The 17658-nt window shown below is 40.5% G+C and overlaps 1 protein-coding gene across 1 annotated transcript in view; it reads right to left on the bottom strand.

Annotated features, from left to right (window-relative positions):
* Positions 1 to 1208: 1208 nt before the first annotated feature.
* TMEM273 (transmembrane protein 273) overlaps positions 1209 to 17658 on the bottom strand; it is a 34591-nt gene continuing 18141 nt past the window's right edge. Inside the window, exons 2-6 of the mRNA XM_068166227.1 lie at positions 15896 to 16013; positions 10645 to 10695; positions 10028 to 10138; positions 9166 to 9190; positions 1209 to 1320 (exon numbers count right to left, since the gene is read on the bottom strand). Of these exons, the coding sequence (XP_068022328.1) occupies positions 1209 to 1320; positions 9166 to 9190; positions 10028 to 10138; positions 10645 to 10695; positions 15896 to 15950 (354 nt within the window). The 5' untranslated portion in view covers positions 15951 to 16013. The remainder of the gene's footprint in view (positions 1321 to 9165; positions 9191 to 10027; positions 10139 to 10644; positions 10696 to 15895; positions 16014 to 17658) is intronic.

Here is a 17658-nt window from a genome sequence, read left to right as displayed (position 1 = left end):
CTCATTTTATTGCAGATGCAAATTAATGATTTTTAAAGTTACTCCAGTCATCATTTACCTGACTTGAAATGCAGGCATGACCATGAATTCTGCCACTGAAATGTATTCCTACCTTTTTGATTACCTTGTATTTAATTGATTTTAGAAATCAATCGTGTACTTATTGCAGTCTAAACAGGATCTATTAATGAACAGAGCTCATCTCTTTTATTTTTCTCATACATTTCCTTCATACACAGGCTGTTGGGGATTGCAAGCTTTTTGTGTGCAGGTGATTGAAGTTAGCATGCACTACAAACTCTTCCTGTAATCCATCAATCAGTCTTTCAATTAAAGAACAAAGAAAGGAATTTGTATTGGCAAGATTCCTGTTGTGCACAAGAGACCTCTATTGATCATCAGACCAGGCAGCTGTCGATTGCAAAAGGATTATTGATCATTTGTACTTTGTTCTCCTAGTGCATGGATGTCAACTCTGAAAAGAAAGAAACATCATAGGTTAAATAGCTTTCTGGCTTTGGTTTTACCTGGGAGGATCCATAGCATCGTTGCAAAAACTAAGCTTGGAGATAATTAGATAAAAATTACAGAAATTCTAGAAAATTATTAAGATAACTTCTGGAATTACAGCAGTTAACAGCACTTAACTTTTCTTTTCTCACATGTTCCTTTTTATCTTTGGAGGTACCTCTGTTTCCTAAGTGACTGAACAGAGCAAATGTGTGATTCTGGCTGTTGTGGTGGCTTCCAGATGCCCTCTGCACTGACATGTGAGGACTTGCTACTAATTGCAAGCCAGGTAGGAATCTACTAGATGCAAGCAATATATTTTAGGAGAGTATCCCACTATAAGAACAGCTCACCATGTTGTAGTCTCTGAATTAATATAATTTGGGATGCTTCCCAATACTGCCTTTGCCACATGAGTGGGGAGCAGCTGAGCAGCTCTTGGATCCATACTGTGGCTGCATCTTTCCAAGAGCGTACAGTTTGGGGTATCTCCTATGTGGGGGCAGCTATCCTTGCAGTATTCCTGGGCCTTAGGTTAGAATGTTCCATGTATACGACTGCAAAGGTGGAAGACAAGGCAGTTAAACTCCTTGCCATAGGCCATGCAGAGTGTGTAGCAGCTCTGGGCTGTTAGTAGGAAGTCGGGGTAATCCTACAGCCTACTGCAGGATCTTTCCCTTTACCTTGGTGGATGTCTGTTACAACTTCGATCTGTCTGCCTGCCTAGCACTGTCACTCCACGTCCCTGCTCCACCAGACTCCACCCCTTTCCTTAGAACATACTTGTTTTGGCTTGATCCCATGTTTGACCTGGAAAGTATAAGAATACATTATCAATTGTGACTTTCAGAGCACTTATCGAAGACAAGCATTCAAAGAAGCAATACACGAGAAGTTCGGGAAATGCAGGCAACTTCTCTTTCTCTCCCTTCACTGCTCTTAAATCTTTTATTCAGTTTTACTCCATCTAGTGTCAGCGCTTGGAAATAAGATCTTGTCTCGCCGTCCTCTATACTAGCTCTCGTGATTCCACTGGGAAATGGCATTGTAATCCCTTCAGTATTACTTACACATTTTCTGGTGAATTAGCTAAAGAATCCACGGGAGCTTTGGCAGTCAGGGGGGTGCTTCTTGTAATTTGTCTCAGTCTTTTCTCCTTCTATGCGAGGAACTTTTTCACATGTCTCTTTTAGAAAGCTGCGATGAAATTTTCCATTCATGTGAAATTCACTGCACTAACCATTGGCATCTATAAGAAAGAGGTAAGACCTCATTCTCATCTTTCTAGTTTGAACTGGACATACAGTCCATTTGAGACTATATGGTGAGGCTGAAATTAGATATATTTTTTTCTACTCTGCTCCATTTTTTCCTTTATTTCTTTCTCCAGTGGGGGGTGGGAGTGAGATAAAATAGCTCTGTAAGGTGGCAGTGTGTGCACTGTCCTGCAGTGCTTTCACAACTAAGTGCTCACACTGCCTGCTTTGCCCAGCCCTTGGGGATCTTCCGGAGCATCTTGAGAAGGTGCCTGCTGAAGTGCAAGGACAGAAGCTCACTGGCACCTAGCCAGTACATGCCCACCAGTCTGCTTGCCTGTAAGCCTGCTGACCACACTGGGGGTACCCAGGGTTGTCTTCAGCCTCCTTTTCCTGCACCAGGCTGGCACTTCACAGACACAAAGAATTCCTTTTAGTGACACAGCTCTGATGTTACCCAGGATGTCACAGGTATGCAGCAGTATTTTTCAGCTTGTTCCAAGCAGTCTGTGACAACTCTTTCCCAGAAAGGAGAGACATTTCAAAACTTAATGAGAAGACCTGATATGGGCTGCACTTAGGAACCTGACAGAATTTCTTCACACAAAATAATACAGATTAAAGCATATCAACTAAGATACACAAATGTCTACTTATTGGGAACTGTAGCCCCCTCCCTGGAGGTGTTCAAGGTCAGGCTGGATGGAGCTTTGAGGAACCAGGTCTAGCTGAGAGGCATCCCTGCTTATTGCAGAGAGATTGGAGTAGATGATCTCTAGGGTCTCTGCCAATCTAGACTATTCTATGATTAAAAAACACAACAATTCTCCCTCTTTCTATGACAACAGCATAAAGTAGAACAAGGCCAGTGCAAAATAATCTGAGCTGAGAAGTCATTAAAAAAAGATTCCTAGGAGTCCACCTGAGATTATTTATTCCTTTTTCATATGTGTCCAACTTTGTCCAGAAATTCAATGGCTACATGAAAATCTGTGAGCTGGAATATGCAGGCACCCTGATTTGGTGCTTTTTTTTTCAAGCTAAGACCTGAAATGCCTCCTCTTGTGTCAGGATGCCTTGTTGTGTTTTGGGTTTAAGCTGTCCTTTAGCTATGATATCAGTTTTCATTCCTAGCTAATCCCATGTTGTCACCTCCCTGACAAGCACTAGTCAACACAAAGCTACTCTGGATGGCAGACAGGTGCTGCCTGGGAGCAGGAGGCTTTCTGCTCACTGGCATCTAATATGTGAGTTATCCTGTTTGTCTGTTGACAGGAGTGAAGAGGGTACTCTTCCACAAACATTTCTGATTTTATCTTTTTCTTTCTTTCCTTCTTCAATCTAGACTTACAGCAGCTCCAAAAAAAGGCTAGAGTTACTCATTTATTGCTGGAATCTGTGACACCAGCAAGTTTGCCAGCAGAGACCACGATGGCTGTGGAAGGAATTGCCTCTGACAGGTGTCTGAATAATATCAGGAAAACATTCTCCTGACTCAGCAGGTTTGGGACCAACTCTTACAATCAAATGATTTAGAGCTATTCAAGGCTAACCTCAAACAGTTGTGCAGAGGAGTGGGAAGGAGTAGGGATTCCTCCCTGTTTGGCAGCTGTGAAAAGGTCAACCCCAAATGCAACTCCCAGATCTGAAGGGAACACAGGCATCCTGGGCCAGATGCTCTCCTGAGGAATGTGGAGAGTGACCATGGAGGAGTAAAAATAGCCAGAAGTGTGGCTCTGCCTGTCAGGCTGGTAACTGACATCATTGATGTATGCTGTATCCTGGAAACGGGTTTAATGAATTAATCTCAAACAGTCTGTATACGTATGTGTGCGTGTGTGTATAAAATAACCAAACAACTAACTCTGTTTCAGTGTGCATATGTGCCTGTAGATGAAGCATTCTCTCCATTCTGGAATGGTGCTAAGAGGAACTGAGAGCCTGAAAATGCCTACAGAGCGTCTTAGTTTTGCTTTATAAAGCTTGGTGTCCCTGGCACAGTGCAAATCTCAGTGTCCTTAGTTTTGAAGTGTGTGATATAAAGATTAATTTATGGAAGGGGAGAAAGGGTAACTTAGGTCAAAGTAACTTATCCAAAGTTGTTCAGAGGAACAAGTTCAGCTAGACAGGACAGTAACAGAGCAAGGTATAACATCCCCAAGGTATGGGGTGGTGTTGGGGCACACTTTATATTGCATGAGCACCACCCTTTTTAGTCTTCCACATGGGAAGAAACAGTCACCTGCAGGCTCTAGGAAATCCCAGTGGGCCCTGGATAAGATAGCTAGAATGGAGATGAGAGAATAGATGGACTAGGAGGCAAGAGAGGTCTGGTATTTCCACTGGCTACAGTGACAGTCACAGGCAAGTGAAAATTGAATAGATTTCAGCTTTTTGGTATGTCCTCCAGTGCTTTTTCTTCTCTGCTTTCCCATATCCCTCTGCCCAACCTTTGCTCTTTCCAGACCAGACAAAATTGTCTTTTTATGGCGGGAAAGCCATTGCTCCATTAAAAAAAGACAAAGCTTAATTGAATGAGGAAACTGGTGAGCAAGGGCAGATACTGTAGAGTGTGTGTTTTTGGACCATATAAAGTGATTGTTGTGAGAGGGAGGCCCATCTGCACTGCAGTGTGAGCTGACTTCTGCTGCTGGGCGTCTTTCTGGCAGCTTTAGTTTCTGACAGCTGAAGCTCTTGGTTTTTACATTTGCTGTTGAACAGTATCTTGGAGCATTCAGTCTATTCCAGACACTGTTCTGCTAAGGCAGAAATATGAGACATCCGAGGAAGGGTTGCCCATGAGAGATTCATCAAGTGCAGTGGTTTTGAATGGCTTCTGATAACTCTTCCATTTCATAAGTCAGTAGTTGTTTGAGGTTTGGGATTTTTTTGTTTTGTTTATTGCAAGGCTAGTGAGTTGAGTTTGCAATTTTAATCAGTAGCCATTTGAGTGAATGGAGGAGAGTCATCTATTAAATTTAAAGGAGAAAGTACTTTTTGCAAATTGGCATTCTTCATTGTTATGTGCCCAAATGCCAGGCTAGGAAGAGATGGAGTAGCTGGGACTTTGCATGAAAGGCTAAGCCAACTCATCTTTTCATGCCATTCCATACCAGTGACTGTGCTTAAGAAATTAGTTTCCTATGCCTGTATTTTACTTACATCTCATGTGTTGGAAGAGGTGAATCTGAAAGAGAAGAGACAACTGGAAGCTGCTGAAGGAGCATGGTTAAGCAACAGGAAACTTGGAAGATGGAGACTGTAATATTGCAGGTAAGGATGGGATGCTACAGCACCCATTTCCCAAAAGCATATGACAGACAGGTTTATGCCTAGGAAAATGTGTATTTCTTCATATCCATCTACAGTTGGCAATGTTTGTTAGTACTTTCTACTTATAGATGATTCAGTGGTCAAATCTTTTGTATAATAAGTAATTTATTTCATATTTCATCTGCCTCAGCAAAGGTGTACAAATAAATCCTGTTAACTTTTTAATGGGACTTCTTAGCTTGAATGAAATATGGGAAATGATAACCCTTTCAGTATAGAAATTCTTCCTAATATCCAATCCAAATCTCCCCTGGTGCAACTTAAGGCCATTTCCTCTTGTCCTATCACTAGTTACATGGGACAAGAGACCAACCTCCGCCTCATACAACCTCCTTTCAGGTAGTTGTAGAGAGCAATAAGGTCTTCCCTGAGCCTCATTTTCTCCAGACTAAACAGCCCCAGTTCTCCCAGTCACTCCTCATAAGACATTCTTCAGACCTTTCACCAGATTTGTTGCCCTTCTTTGGACATGCTCTAGTACCTCAATGTCCTTCTTGAAGCGAGGGGCCCAAAACTGAACACCCTGGCTGCGGGCTGAATGTATAGTGTGACATGAAGAGTTGATACAGCATTTGAATCACTACAATTCATTCCAATGCCCAGTGTCCTATGCAAGTTGTGGTTTAGATCTTGATTGCTTTTCCTGGTGCACCAGTCTTCCAGTGACATGTTCAGACAAGGCCAAAGTCTCATTTCTTTCAATGTGTTTTTACTCATGGGTTTTTAATTTGTAATTTTGGGCCCATTTTCTGTATAACTCTTACTTGTGGCTTTCTCTAGTACCCTAGCATCAAAGCTAGGTTGTGTGCTCAAACTCCAGTGATTAGACAGGTTATAGCTTTCATTTGAAACTGATAGTACCAGTGACAGGACTTGTGCTTAATATAGTAGCTTCAGGTTTGGTAAATGACACATTGTGCATTCACAGTATTACAGACTAGTTTGGAGTATAGAGTTGAGAATGAACTACTGTCCTCTCCAAAACAGAAGATTTTTCTTTCTATCCAACCTTAAACCTGTTTGAAGGATATGAATTTGTTAGATCAGATTCCATTCTCTGCCTCTGCCTGTCAGTGCAACTGGCTACAGACCTGAACATGACAAAATGCTAGTGAAATGGTTCTTGGCTCAAATGTTTAGACTGAGACAGTTCTGCTCATTGGAAGAAGATGCAGTTTGACATTAAAACTTGCATATGACTGCCCAAATCTAGTCTGTGCCATGACATCCATCTCTGATATTTATACCAAGTGGTTGATTTCACAACAACAATTTCATGTTAAGCAAAGAGGAGACTGGAGATGTTCAACTTGCGATTATATTCCAAGCCCTCCTCTATTCAGCTAAATACTCTGATTCTCAGAACTACCTTGTGTTTCCTAAGCATAGTCTATCAAAGGAAAGAGAAAGTCTCTTAGAAGAAGTTGGGTGGAAAAATATGATTAAATATCTAGGTGCTGCTTAGGGTAGCAGGAGAAAATCATTGATACACTTGACACTTGGCCAGTGCAACTCCCAAGCTCCTCCATCAAACATCAGGATGACTTGTGTATTGTATTTAAAGCTTGATCTCCTGCTCAGTGTTTTACATGGGGGTCTGCAGGGAGTGGTATGGGGAGGTTTGGTGTGAATGGCATGTTTTGGTGTGTTGTTCTGCCCAGCATATGTTGAGGCAGCAAATTCCTTGTTGTTGTTAGAGCAGGTTTAAAATGTATACCTTCTTTTTAGGAAACATTTTCTGTCTCTTCATCTTTCTTGTCTCTGTATGTCTCTTTCTTTGTCTTCTGTCAAAATAAATCTGGCTGCCATGCACTGTAGTTAACTCAAAATACTGCTAGCATTAAACGTCCTCAGACATTTTTATTAATACATTAAACTTGCATGGAATTTTTAGGCATTATAATTTACTAAGCTTACACCAAAATGGCACTTGAAACTGACATGAGCTATTAATTAAAAAAAAAAAAAAAAAAAAAAAAAAAAAAAAGAGGACATTAAATAATTGTCAGTTGACATTTAAATTACTGTTTTGTTAGCTGACAGAAAGTTGCTTGAAGCTTCTTTACCTTCTCACGTGCTAGTAAATATCCCATGCACTTTAAGGGCATCCTATTATGAATTGGCTGTGTAAATCTTAATGTTATATACCTGATTAAATAAAGTGGTAAATGCTGTTAGTTATTTCACTATGAGCTGTCAGTGTGATGTGGGTGTAGAAATGCTCTGGTTTAACTATTTGGGAAAGTGCCAAGGGGATGCATTGGAATGATTACTGATTTTAGAGGAATACTGTTCTTCCAGTGTGTTGGTTAGGTTCAGCGGCAGCTAATCAGGTTTTCAGCATAAAAGATTATCTGCATCAAGACCTAGAAGTGCACAGGGCTGAGCAACTCCATTGACTATGATGGTTCTGAGTAACACCCACTCAGAGTGTGTCCCAGCTAGGGAGGAAAATTATTGAGTGACTTGAGGCACTTGTCAGAATAATGATGTGAAATTTAAAACAAAATTTGGCTGAAGATTAATTCAGTGAGTGCTCTTTCAGGTGGATTAAGGTTTTTTCCCTGAACAAAATAATAATCATTACTGGTCAAGCAGAAAATGAAGTGTCTGCAGAATGTATGCCAGTACTCCCCTCTGATCTTGAAGGGGTGGTGTCTTGGTTATCACTGAGGGGTTCAGGCTGACTGTTTTCTGAGGGATTCGGGATGGGTGTATGATTGGTTGGAGGAAATCTAGAACAAGGTAATTTCAGATAAACTTTGCTTTGATTTTCTAGGTCTGGCCACAGTCCTCATAATAAACAGAAAGGGAAGGCAGAAAAGCTCAATGTGGAGCAGTTAATTTCATCCAGGCAGTAAAAATTACTGTGGTCAGCGTCTCTTCATCTTTGTCCCTCCACTTTTATTCCATTGTTTTCTCGACTCTGGTCTTTGGCTTTTCTGGTTTCAGTTTAACTTTTTCTCAGGGCCTTCCCATTCTTTGCTCCGTCTGTTCTGTCCTTGATACATCAGAAAGTTTACTGGGTATTCTATTTTTGTCTGGCTGTATATGAGTTCTAATGTAATGTTAGGTTAATGCACAGAAATTGTCAGTGTCTTTTAAGAGAATAGTGCTTTACTAGCACAGAAACGTTTTGACAGTTAGCTGTGTTAGGCTGGGGAAATGTTTCCCTGGGAAAATAACAAATGCTTAACAGTTGGGGCTCTTCTCTGTTGGACAGACAAAACACTGAAGTACTTGCTGCAAGGGGTGCTCTCACTTTGATCTTCAATTGAGTGTTTACATATGCTGTGCTGTTTTTATGAGGAGCAACTGTGATGGGGACAGCCATCTATACAGCTCTCTGAGAGAGGCCAAAGCCATTTCTTAGGTCACTGAATACAGCCATGTCCTTCAGTTCAGGAGAATGATGGCTAATTAACATTTGGGGTTTTTTTTTTAGTCACTTAAAAAATGTCTCGAAGTGACACAAAATATGTCCACATCTGTAGATTACTATGAGCCAATAGACAATTTGCAGTTCAGAGTTTCTAGGCTAGTGTATCCCTATTGCCTGTCCTTGGAGGACATGAAGAGTGGCTATTGCCTATGTGGTCTAGCACTGCCTATATGACATCACACTAAAAACTTTGTTTCAGAAACAGATCTGGAAAACTTACAGAATTATATAAAAAATTAAACTCAAATTCAAACCAACTTAAGCACTTTTGAAGGAAGACCTCTGGCTTTTGTCCCTTTCTTTAATGAGTTCGGGTTTTTTAATGAGTTTGCTATTATAAGACACAGTACAAAAATAACAAAAAATGAAAGCTTAATCAGAACTGTCTGAAGGATTTTCTTCTTTAAAATGTTGCGATTTCTTTCCTGTTTCTGAGACATCAAAACCATGTTACAAGGAATTTCCTTTTTCCACATGTATTGTGCGCCTTTAGAGGTTTGCATGTGTGTAACGTGTCATACTTCAAACCTGTTGTGGGGAATCATCATGCATGAAGACAGAGAAGTTAAACATTAGTTTGGTATCTCACCACCTCAGAAAATTGTATGGGTTAATGACTCTTACCTTCTATCCATTTTGCCATCTGACTCTAAAGAGAAAACAGGAAAATGTGGTTAGTTAAGAAACCAGAGACCAAGTGGTGACAGGCCTGTTCAGAAGTTGTGAGGATGCAACTGTGAGAACATAGAGCAGGCAAATACCCAGCCACCCTTTATGAGGAAAAACTCATTCACACTAGCAACGTCATGCAACCTTCCTGAAGCCTTTCTTGATTTTTCCACCTGGAATATCTCATGCCAATTTTCTCAGAGCTGTAGCTTTGCTAATATTTTGACTATATTGAGTTTGTAGCACACCTCCAGAGTGTCACGTGAAATAGATTCGAGGGCAGGTGCTTGATGAGAATGAGAGCGAAGCAGTTTCTCTTTAAGCCTGCTATGCAGCGCCACTAAAGAAAGCATGAGTCATTTGTCTTTCATGAAGCAGCATTATATTGTCATTTATATCCTCATGGGGAGTCTGTTTGCAAAGTTATCCTTTAATAGACCAATATTTACTGTAAATAGGATGGAATCAGGTCATGACTGAGAGGCTGAGCTCACTATAGCAGAGTTCAATCTTTCACTGAAAGCTTAATAGTTAAGACCACTCTGCTCCCCTCTTTACTAAGCAAGAGTCTGTTGACTAGTGTACTGAAATTAATTCTATTTTTCTTCTAAAATTAAAGAGCAGAGTTGGTTATACTGAAACAGGAATCTGCAGTTCTAGAGACTCCAGCACTTCAGACACTTGTTAAACAGTTCTTTAAAGGAAAACCAGAACTGTGTTACATGCACAGTTCCTAAAACTGAAGCTCAGACCTGCTGTATCAGAACATACAGATATCTAGATCTGTGGATAAGAAAGCAGAAGTATTTTTTCTTACCTCCAAAGACTTTTTCAATCATTTGGTTTTTGATCATACATATTATTACTGCTATAAAACCAATTGCTAGAAACACTCCCAGAGTAACTCCTATAATAACATATGTGAAATCTGCAAAAATTGAGAACAAGTCAGTGAGTATACAGCAGTGTACACCAATAAGCAATAATTACAGCCTTAAGTGTTTCAGATGTGACTCCAACTTTCCAAAGTTTAAATGCCACCCTAATAAAAAGCGTCTGCTGTGGTAGCTCCTGCAGATCTGTGAATCTGTGGCTCAATGCCCATTTACAATAGTAAACAACTTTAGCCTTTGGTGTGTGCAGATCTCAGCTGAGTTTTAGAGTTAGGCCTCTACTTTTCCCCCTAAAGTGATACTGCCCATTGCCACTCCCTTGCTACTCTGTATGCTACCAAACTCTTCTCTGGGCCTCCCATAGCTGTGCAGGCAACATCTCCACCTCCCAGTCCACAGCCACCTGTCCTGCTTGACAGTTCTTTCTCTATAAGTCTTTGCTGGGAGGAAGCAGTAAAGAGTAAACTATGAGCCACGGTGTGATTTTTGCATCACTGTGTGTACATAAGGGTCCATCTTCATCTGTCAGGCAGGAACTCACCTATTTCTTCCTCCGAGTTTCCAGAAGCATAGACCTTTGATCTCCAAAAATCTAAAATGGAAATATTTTAGCATGTTAGGACATCAGGGAGAATGTTCTGTATTCAAGGCAAATGCCATATCTGGGTATTTCCAAGGGAATGGTTGATTCTGTTAAAGCTTAAGAAAAAATCTGAGGCTTCCTGGAGTAGTGTTATCAGCCAAATTAATGAGGAAGGTGGCCACCACATAACTAGGAATGTGGCCACCACACGCCAGTTTTTGGACAGAATAGAAAATACAATTTTAAATGTTTTATGTTGTCTTAGCACTGCTTCCATTCCACTGCAAACCTGAGAGCTGTATGCAAGTGAAGTTGCTATAAATCAAGAAAAAGATTGCAGATGCAATAAATAAGACATGCTAAGAAGAGAGGATATGGCACATTCCAGCACCCATCTCCAGAAAATATGAGTCACAGCTCTGCCTGTAGTTCCAGTCTTCAAAATGTGATTTACTGCTGGAAGAGAAGCCTTTTCCTCTTGGAAACAAACTTTATGGCCTGGAAGCAGCCTTTTCAGAGTCTCCCATGCCAAGTTCCCTGCTCAGCAAAAGGACACCCTGACCTATCCCTTTTCCCTAAAACCACTGAGCTATGCTGTCTGAAGATTGAAGTGTGTAGACCCTTGAAGTGTGTAGACCCTCAACATGAAGACACTTTGAAGAAAACAATTCCCACATATTTTTTGAAAGAAACAGATTCAAAATCTTTTCTTATTTTTTATTTTTAAAGTCAAGAAAGGGAAAGAAGTCACATTTAGTTTTAATGTTGCCTGCTTATTATAGGAAATTGATAAAAATGTATATACAGGTGGTTTTTTTAAGTGATGGTCATGCAAGAATTTGCCACTAAAGTCTCTCAGGTGGCCCCAAGTGGCATAACTCATGTGTGGCTACATGGGGTGCCTGGAGCATGATAATGCTTCAAAGGCAGAGGTGACTCCTGCATTTTAAAACAGTGGGCTGTGAAAATTTTGTCTTGTGTACATACTTCAATCATGGCATCTTCTCCTACAGCCATTGGTCTTTGGCAGTCTGGTGCCTGGATGACTGTACATATGGGAGCTGGTAGGAAGAAAGCTGTCTTGATCATAACATAGTTTCTTCATAAACATTCCCCACTGTAGTGGGAAATTGTGTGGGAGTGTTGACTGACACAAACTCAGGTGGGGTTTTAACATCTTAAAAGCACCCATTTTTCCTATTGGTAAGGTGTCCAACATTTTAAGTCCCATCTTGCTTCTCTCTCTCCACCCATTTGTGGAAAATAATTATGCCTTAGGCTTTTCGGCACTCTGCTTTGAATTCTTATCCAGTAAAACGAATGATAGAAATAGGATATCTTTTAACCTCAAAGCATCATCCTCCCATTCCAAACCCAGCCATTTTGATATCTTTACAGAAATTCATCTTGGGTCTGCTTTTCAGACTGCTGAAACTCTCTTTTGGCCCAAGTGTGAGTTCTGGGGCTCATGCAATTGTATCAGAAGAATCAGATATATTGGGTAGCTCACAATAGAGTTGGGTTTATTTCCTGGTTTTAATTGCATTTCTAATCCCAACTTTTCATGAATTGCAAATCAAGCTTCAAAAATCTCGAGGTGAGCTTTAAAAACCAATCCTGAGTTTTTAAGTAAATGCATTTAGGAAACCACAATTCTGAGCTGAAAGTCAGGGGTTTGGGTTTTTTTGTTTGGTTGGTTTGGAAGCTTACTTTATAGTAGCAGAACTGTTCACTTGCCAAATTCCCCCGACACTCAGAGATGGAAATTGGGAGGGGTGAGTAATCCAACTGCAGATACAATCACAAAAGCTGCCTATAATTCAATGACCAAAATCAAAGTTACAAAGAACAAGGATTAAAAAAAAAACCAAATAAATAAAAAAGTTGCTTATTTAAAAGCATATCTCCTGAATTTCTCTTTGCTCTCATCTGTGAATTTGTTCATTATATGTTAAAAACAAAACAGCCAAAACCCAACCAAACAAAAAAACTTTCTTCCATCTCCTTAGTGATTCTTTGTGCTCATGGGAAGTATGTTTCACATTCAAATATAATAAAAGGGATATTGTATTACTCTTATTATTCTAATGGTCATAATACATAGACCTTAATGCATGCCTTCTAATGGAGTTAAACCACTGACAGATTATGTGTTTTATGGCAGAAATAGTATTTTACGTGGAATATTTTATGTATGTCAGTTTCATATATTGAGATGAAACTTAGTTTCCTTTTAAAAAGAGAGGGAGGGAAATCTCTGGCAACCCAGAGGACTAGAGAGAACATTTTCAATTCATACTTTAATATGGTTTTAATTAAGGCTTAATATCATTTACTGGATGATGCTTAAATACTGTTTGCTTTTGAGGACTATGTTCAATAGCCAGCTTCTGTTTGTTTCAGTTTCTTCTTGGGTGGAAAGAAGTGGATTGACTAAGTCAAATACACAAGCCTTGCTGTTTGACCCAGATCCCATCTTCAATTTAGATCTTTTGGAGTATTCAGAAACTTCCCAGTACAGAGGGATTAGAAATGATGACTCACATCCTGCAGCACTCCAGTCCCAGTGATAGCTTTCTAACTGGATTTAGACTAGCTCCTATGCCTTGAACAAGCCCTCTGGACTTGCAGAATGTCTGCATCTTGGTTGAAGAGCCTTGCAAATGAATTTCATACCTATGCTTGAGGGACTCGTGGATCAGTTTTCAAAGTGTCTTGAAGCAACCTGCAGTGCTTTCTCACCTCTCTTGTGGCCTGTCTCAGGCATAACACGCAACTCATGCTGCAATAGGGATCTGTCCCCAGAGCACTGCCAGCACCTGAAGGCTGGTGAGAGGCACAGGCTGTGTCTCCAAATGATAAGGTAAAGTTTTCATGTGTGTCTAATTGACAGTGAATCCAGATATGAGACTACAGACTAGACTGGCCTTATACTGGAAGTGGAGAGATGGAGAAAGTGTGAGTGGGAATCTGCAGGCTTACTGAGGAGCCAGGCTTGGTTTAGGTTTGCCAGAGTCAGGAGTGCAGCTGAGGAAGCTCTTTCTTCCAGCTGCCCACTGCAGCCGTCTGTCAGTGTGGTTACATCCCTAAAGGTCCATCTGCTGAGCAGCTGATGGACCCACAGGGGCTGAGTCCCTGTTCTGTGACTTCAGTGAATACTTGGACAGGCTTAGCTCTCCTTAGACCTGCTGTGCATGGAGATGAGCTAAGTAAAAAAAAATAGCTTCTGAGCTGCTCTGAGGGATGACATGTTCTTCCTGTGCCCTCTGCTACATAAGTGTGCTCACCCGTAAGTCAGCATAACGAGGAAAGTGGTGAAGGATGCCATTTGGGCAAAAGATCAGGGAGCAGGAATAGCTCACTTTCCCCACTTTATGAAATATTCACAGTATCACAGTATCATTAAGGTTGGTGGAAACCTTGGGGAAGTGGGGAAAGTGAGCTATTCCTATTGTGAACAAGTCCCACCCTAACATACATTGATAAGCAGCAACACGTGGCTTGTCTTTCTAAGTGCACAGAACTCGCCTTAGTCCCTTTTTTTCTGTTGCCTTGTCCTTCCATTTGACTTTCTTCTCTCTTCCTCCCCCATCTCAGGTTTCTCCTTCTCATTGTAGCAGATAGTTATAGTATCCAGAGGTTTCAGTACCATTGGTCTTTCAAGCAGCAAATGGGAAAGAAAGCAAGTATCTGGGAAACCCAGGTGTAGGGTGGGAAAAAGGGATGGCTCACAGCAGATGTCTGAGTTATCACAACAAAGATGTTACAGGCAATGATCCTAATAGAAACCATTATTAAAAAAAAAAAAAAAAAAAAAAAAAAAGTCTAAGAAGAAAAAAAAAGGGGGTATGTTGACTGGTATTTAATGTAGCAAAATTCCCACCTGTGTGTAAATTTCCTAAGATAGGCACCCTCAGTATCCAGGCAAATATAAATTTACCTTATTGTGAAGTGCCTTTGCTGTAGAGCATTTCTTGCTGCTCTAGAGTCTGCATCTCTTTGCTCTAAACAAGTGCTACTGTATTAATGGAACCTGTGCTATTTGATTCTTGAGCAATAACTAGTCAGTAACTAGAGAGCAGTCCTTCTGATTTCACGTTGAATAAATATTGCTGATTGGTTACCTATGTCCTGTGTGATGGACAGTCTCCTTCCATTTGTACTCCTGGAAGTGTTTATAGAAAGGCACAGAGGGCCTGAAGAGCCAAAAATTAAAAGGATAGTAAGAGTGACACATTCCTATATGTACCCTGAGGACTACAAGAAGATAGAGCACTGCTCTAGATGTGTGGATAGTTTTGCTTCCAGAAGCTGAGACAGGAGTGGATAATCAGTGGATGCAAGCTGGAATAGCTGGTCTGCATGCTTCAAGTTGATCAAACTGCCCTTATGTGATTTGTCAAGGGTTGATGATGATTTTATATGAATTCCTGCATGAAGGGTAGTGTAGGAGGTGCTTTTTAGGTAAAGATGAGGCTTTTGCCACCAGAGGGTGCCTGCCTCCTTACCTAATGTCTTGGAGACCATGTTAACCCGTGTGAACGTTTGTCTTTGTAACTAATGCCGGCTGCATCCTTCCCATTAGTCTGCATTAGTCCCAGTGTGAATATGACCCCTGCTGACACTTCTTATCCAGGAGCTCCACTCTTTTCCTGCACAAAGTGGAGGTGAGTAACTGTGAAGTGGAGGTGAGTAACTGTGAAGTAAGAAGTAAGAGGCAAGTTGTGACTAAGTCCTGATTTGGGCTGGCAGGAAGCATTAGAAGCATCATGCGTTAGGAACCTCAAAGTCCTGTAAGTGGAGAGTAACACAAAAGTGCCTGGAAGATAGCTTGCATGCAGATTGACTGGTGTTTGGTTGGGTTTTTTTATACTCTGCTGAAGTACTCTTTTCTGTACAGTGCCTAGCAGGATGCTCCGCAGCTCAGCCATCTCATCTGCCAAGATGCAGGTATTTAACTTCATGTTGTCATATGAACAGCACACAGCTGACCCCTTAGCACTCAGTCTAGGAAAAGTTAGCTAGAAAGCTTAGAAAAATACTCCATTGTCTCAATAAATATTCTTTCTCCAAGCAACTGCATTCTAAACAAAGTTTTAAGCAACATACATGCAACTGATTGGAAAATAAATAACCCACTAAGCTCAGGGCCGGGGTGGGGGGGAAAGCTCTAAAAAATGATGGAAAAGAAATCTGGTAGATCACTTACGTAACAGAAGAAGAAATACCATTAGGACTGATATCCATCTTGTTACTAAGGTCATTCTGAAGTTTTGACAGCAGAGAGGTTTCACCCAAATTTTCTGAGTGTGGTTCTCCTGCAGTGTCTTTTAAAGAAAATAAAAAAATCAATAAATAGAAGAAAGAAGCCAAAACTGATCATGTGACTGTTGGGAAACTACAGTCACATCCTGAGTTGTAAGATTTGCAAAGAGAAGTTCCCTTATTTGGGTCACAGCTCTACTCATAAATAAACTTGTTATTTGGAGAAGGTGGATAGCCAGCGGTCACAGCCTAGTTGAGCTGTTTTGCTCTGCAAGGGACCTTTAAGTGCTGACATTTATGTTTACAAAACTGAAAAAGCCCTACCACAGTGAATTTTTCTCTGCTGAAATCTTCTAAATCCATGGAGATGTAAATGGATCTTTTGTCTTAGAAACAGAACATTCTAAGGCAATCTTTTTCAGTATTGCTAGCAATTTATTTTTTTTAGGTCAACATGAAAGCCATTGCAGCATTTTGAGGAACACTTGGCTGAATGCTTCCCTTTCATCATCAGTTTTTTTTTTCAGGAGCACAGTGCAAAAATAGGGTTCTTTCCATTCTTCAGGAATCTTTTTCAGCAGGTTAACCTGTTCCAAAATGGGATGACAGAAAAACGTGTACGCAAGTAAATATCAATGTTTTTTGTTAAAATGAATCCATTCCTCCCAACTCATATCAAGTCTGTCCTTCAGAAGGAGGAGGCACAAAAACATGGACCTAGGGGTTTTTTCAGCACAGGTCTCTGGAAGGTCTCCATATTGCTTTTACCTCTTGGCTCTTGATGTACCTTTTCGCTTTAGATTAGTCCTTTGCTGTCAGGTGTCTTCATCTCATGCAGATGCTTATATACTCCAATCAAAATAATCTGAAACGCATCTTGAGTGAGGAGCTTTAAGAGAGAAAACTCTTGCATATTTCTTTTTCCTGCCATTGGTGAGGGAATGTCTGAGTACTCTTGTCTCAGCAGAATGTCACATCTTAAGCCTGTATGAAACACCTGTCTTGATGAGTAAACTGCAGTTGTAAAGCCCTTGTAGAAGGCAATTTTAAATGGAACTGTTATAATCCATAAAGAATAATAGTGACGCATATGTTTGGCCATGTTGATGAAAAGATGACTGCAAATGAGCAAGATGTCCACAAGTGTTTAGTTGCTCTTACAAGCTGTGAATGAAAATTTGTGTTTATGACTTCCAGATGTTTGTGGACTGATAAGAAAAGCACAGTGTTAACCAACAAACAAGACTCCTGAGGCATTAAAAATATAAATAAAGGTTACCTGTGTGGCCTTAATTCCTGGCCTGTTTTGGTGTGTGAAGTACACTCTTTGGGATCAGAGTTGAAAACACCAAAACTATGCAAATCAAAATCTCTGTGTCAGCTGGACAGGATCCCTGTAAGAAGCCTCCAAGATTTCTTTTTTGTGTTTCGTGCGTTTCATCTGCAAATAAGCCCATGCTCCAAGACTCCTGAGAACCTCTTATAGAAGTAATAGCATGAATATCAACTCTCAGCTCTATTTTTATCTGTTATTATTGTTGTTTTGTTTGTTTGCTTGCTTGCATCCTCTGACCCAAGTCAGTGGTCTCAGGGCACCCATATTTCAGAGAAGCATCTAAACATCTGAGTATTTGACTGTACCCGCTAAAGCTTCTTGGTTTATTTAGTTGTTACTTCTCTACAAAATGCCTCAGATAGTTCAGCTAA

Source organism: Melanerpes formicivorus, unplaced genomic scaffold (genome assembly GCF_026170545.1).
Source record: "Melanerpes formicivorus ecotype bairdi unplaced genomic scaffold, bMelFor1.0.p_v2 SCAF_98, whole genome shotgun sequence".
In the NCBI taxonomy this organism is placed as follows: domain Eukaryota; kingdom Metazoa; phylum Chordata; class Aves; order Piciformes; family Picidae; genus Melanerpes; species Melanerpes formicivorus.
Note: the sequence above shows the minus strand (reverse complement) of the source record. Positions and strands in the feature narration are given on the sequence as shown.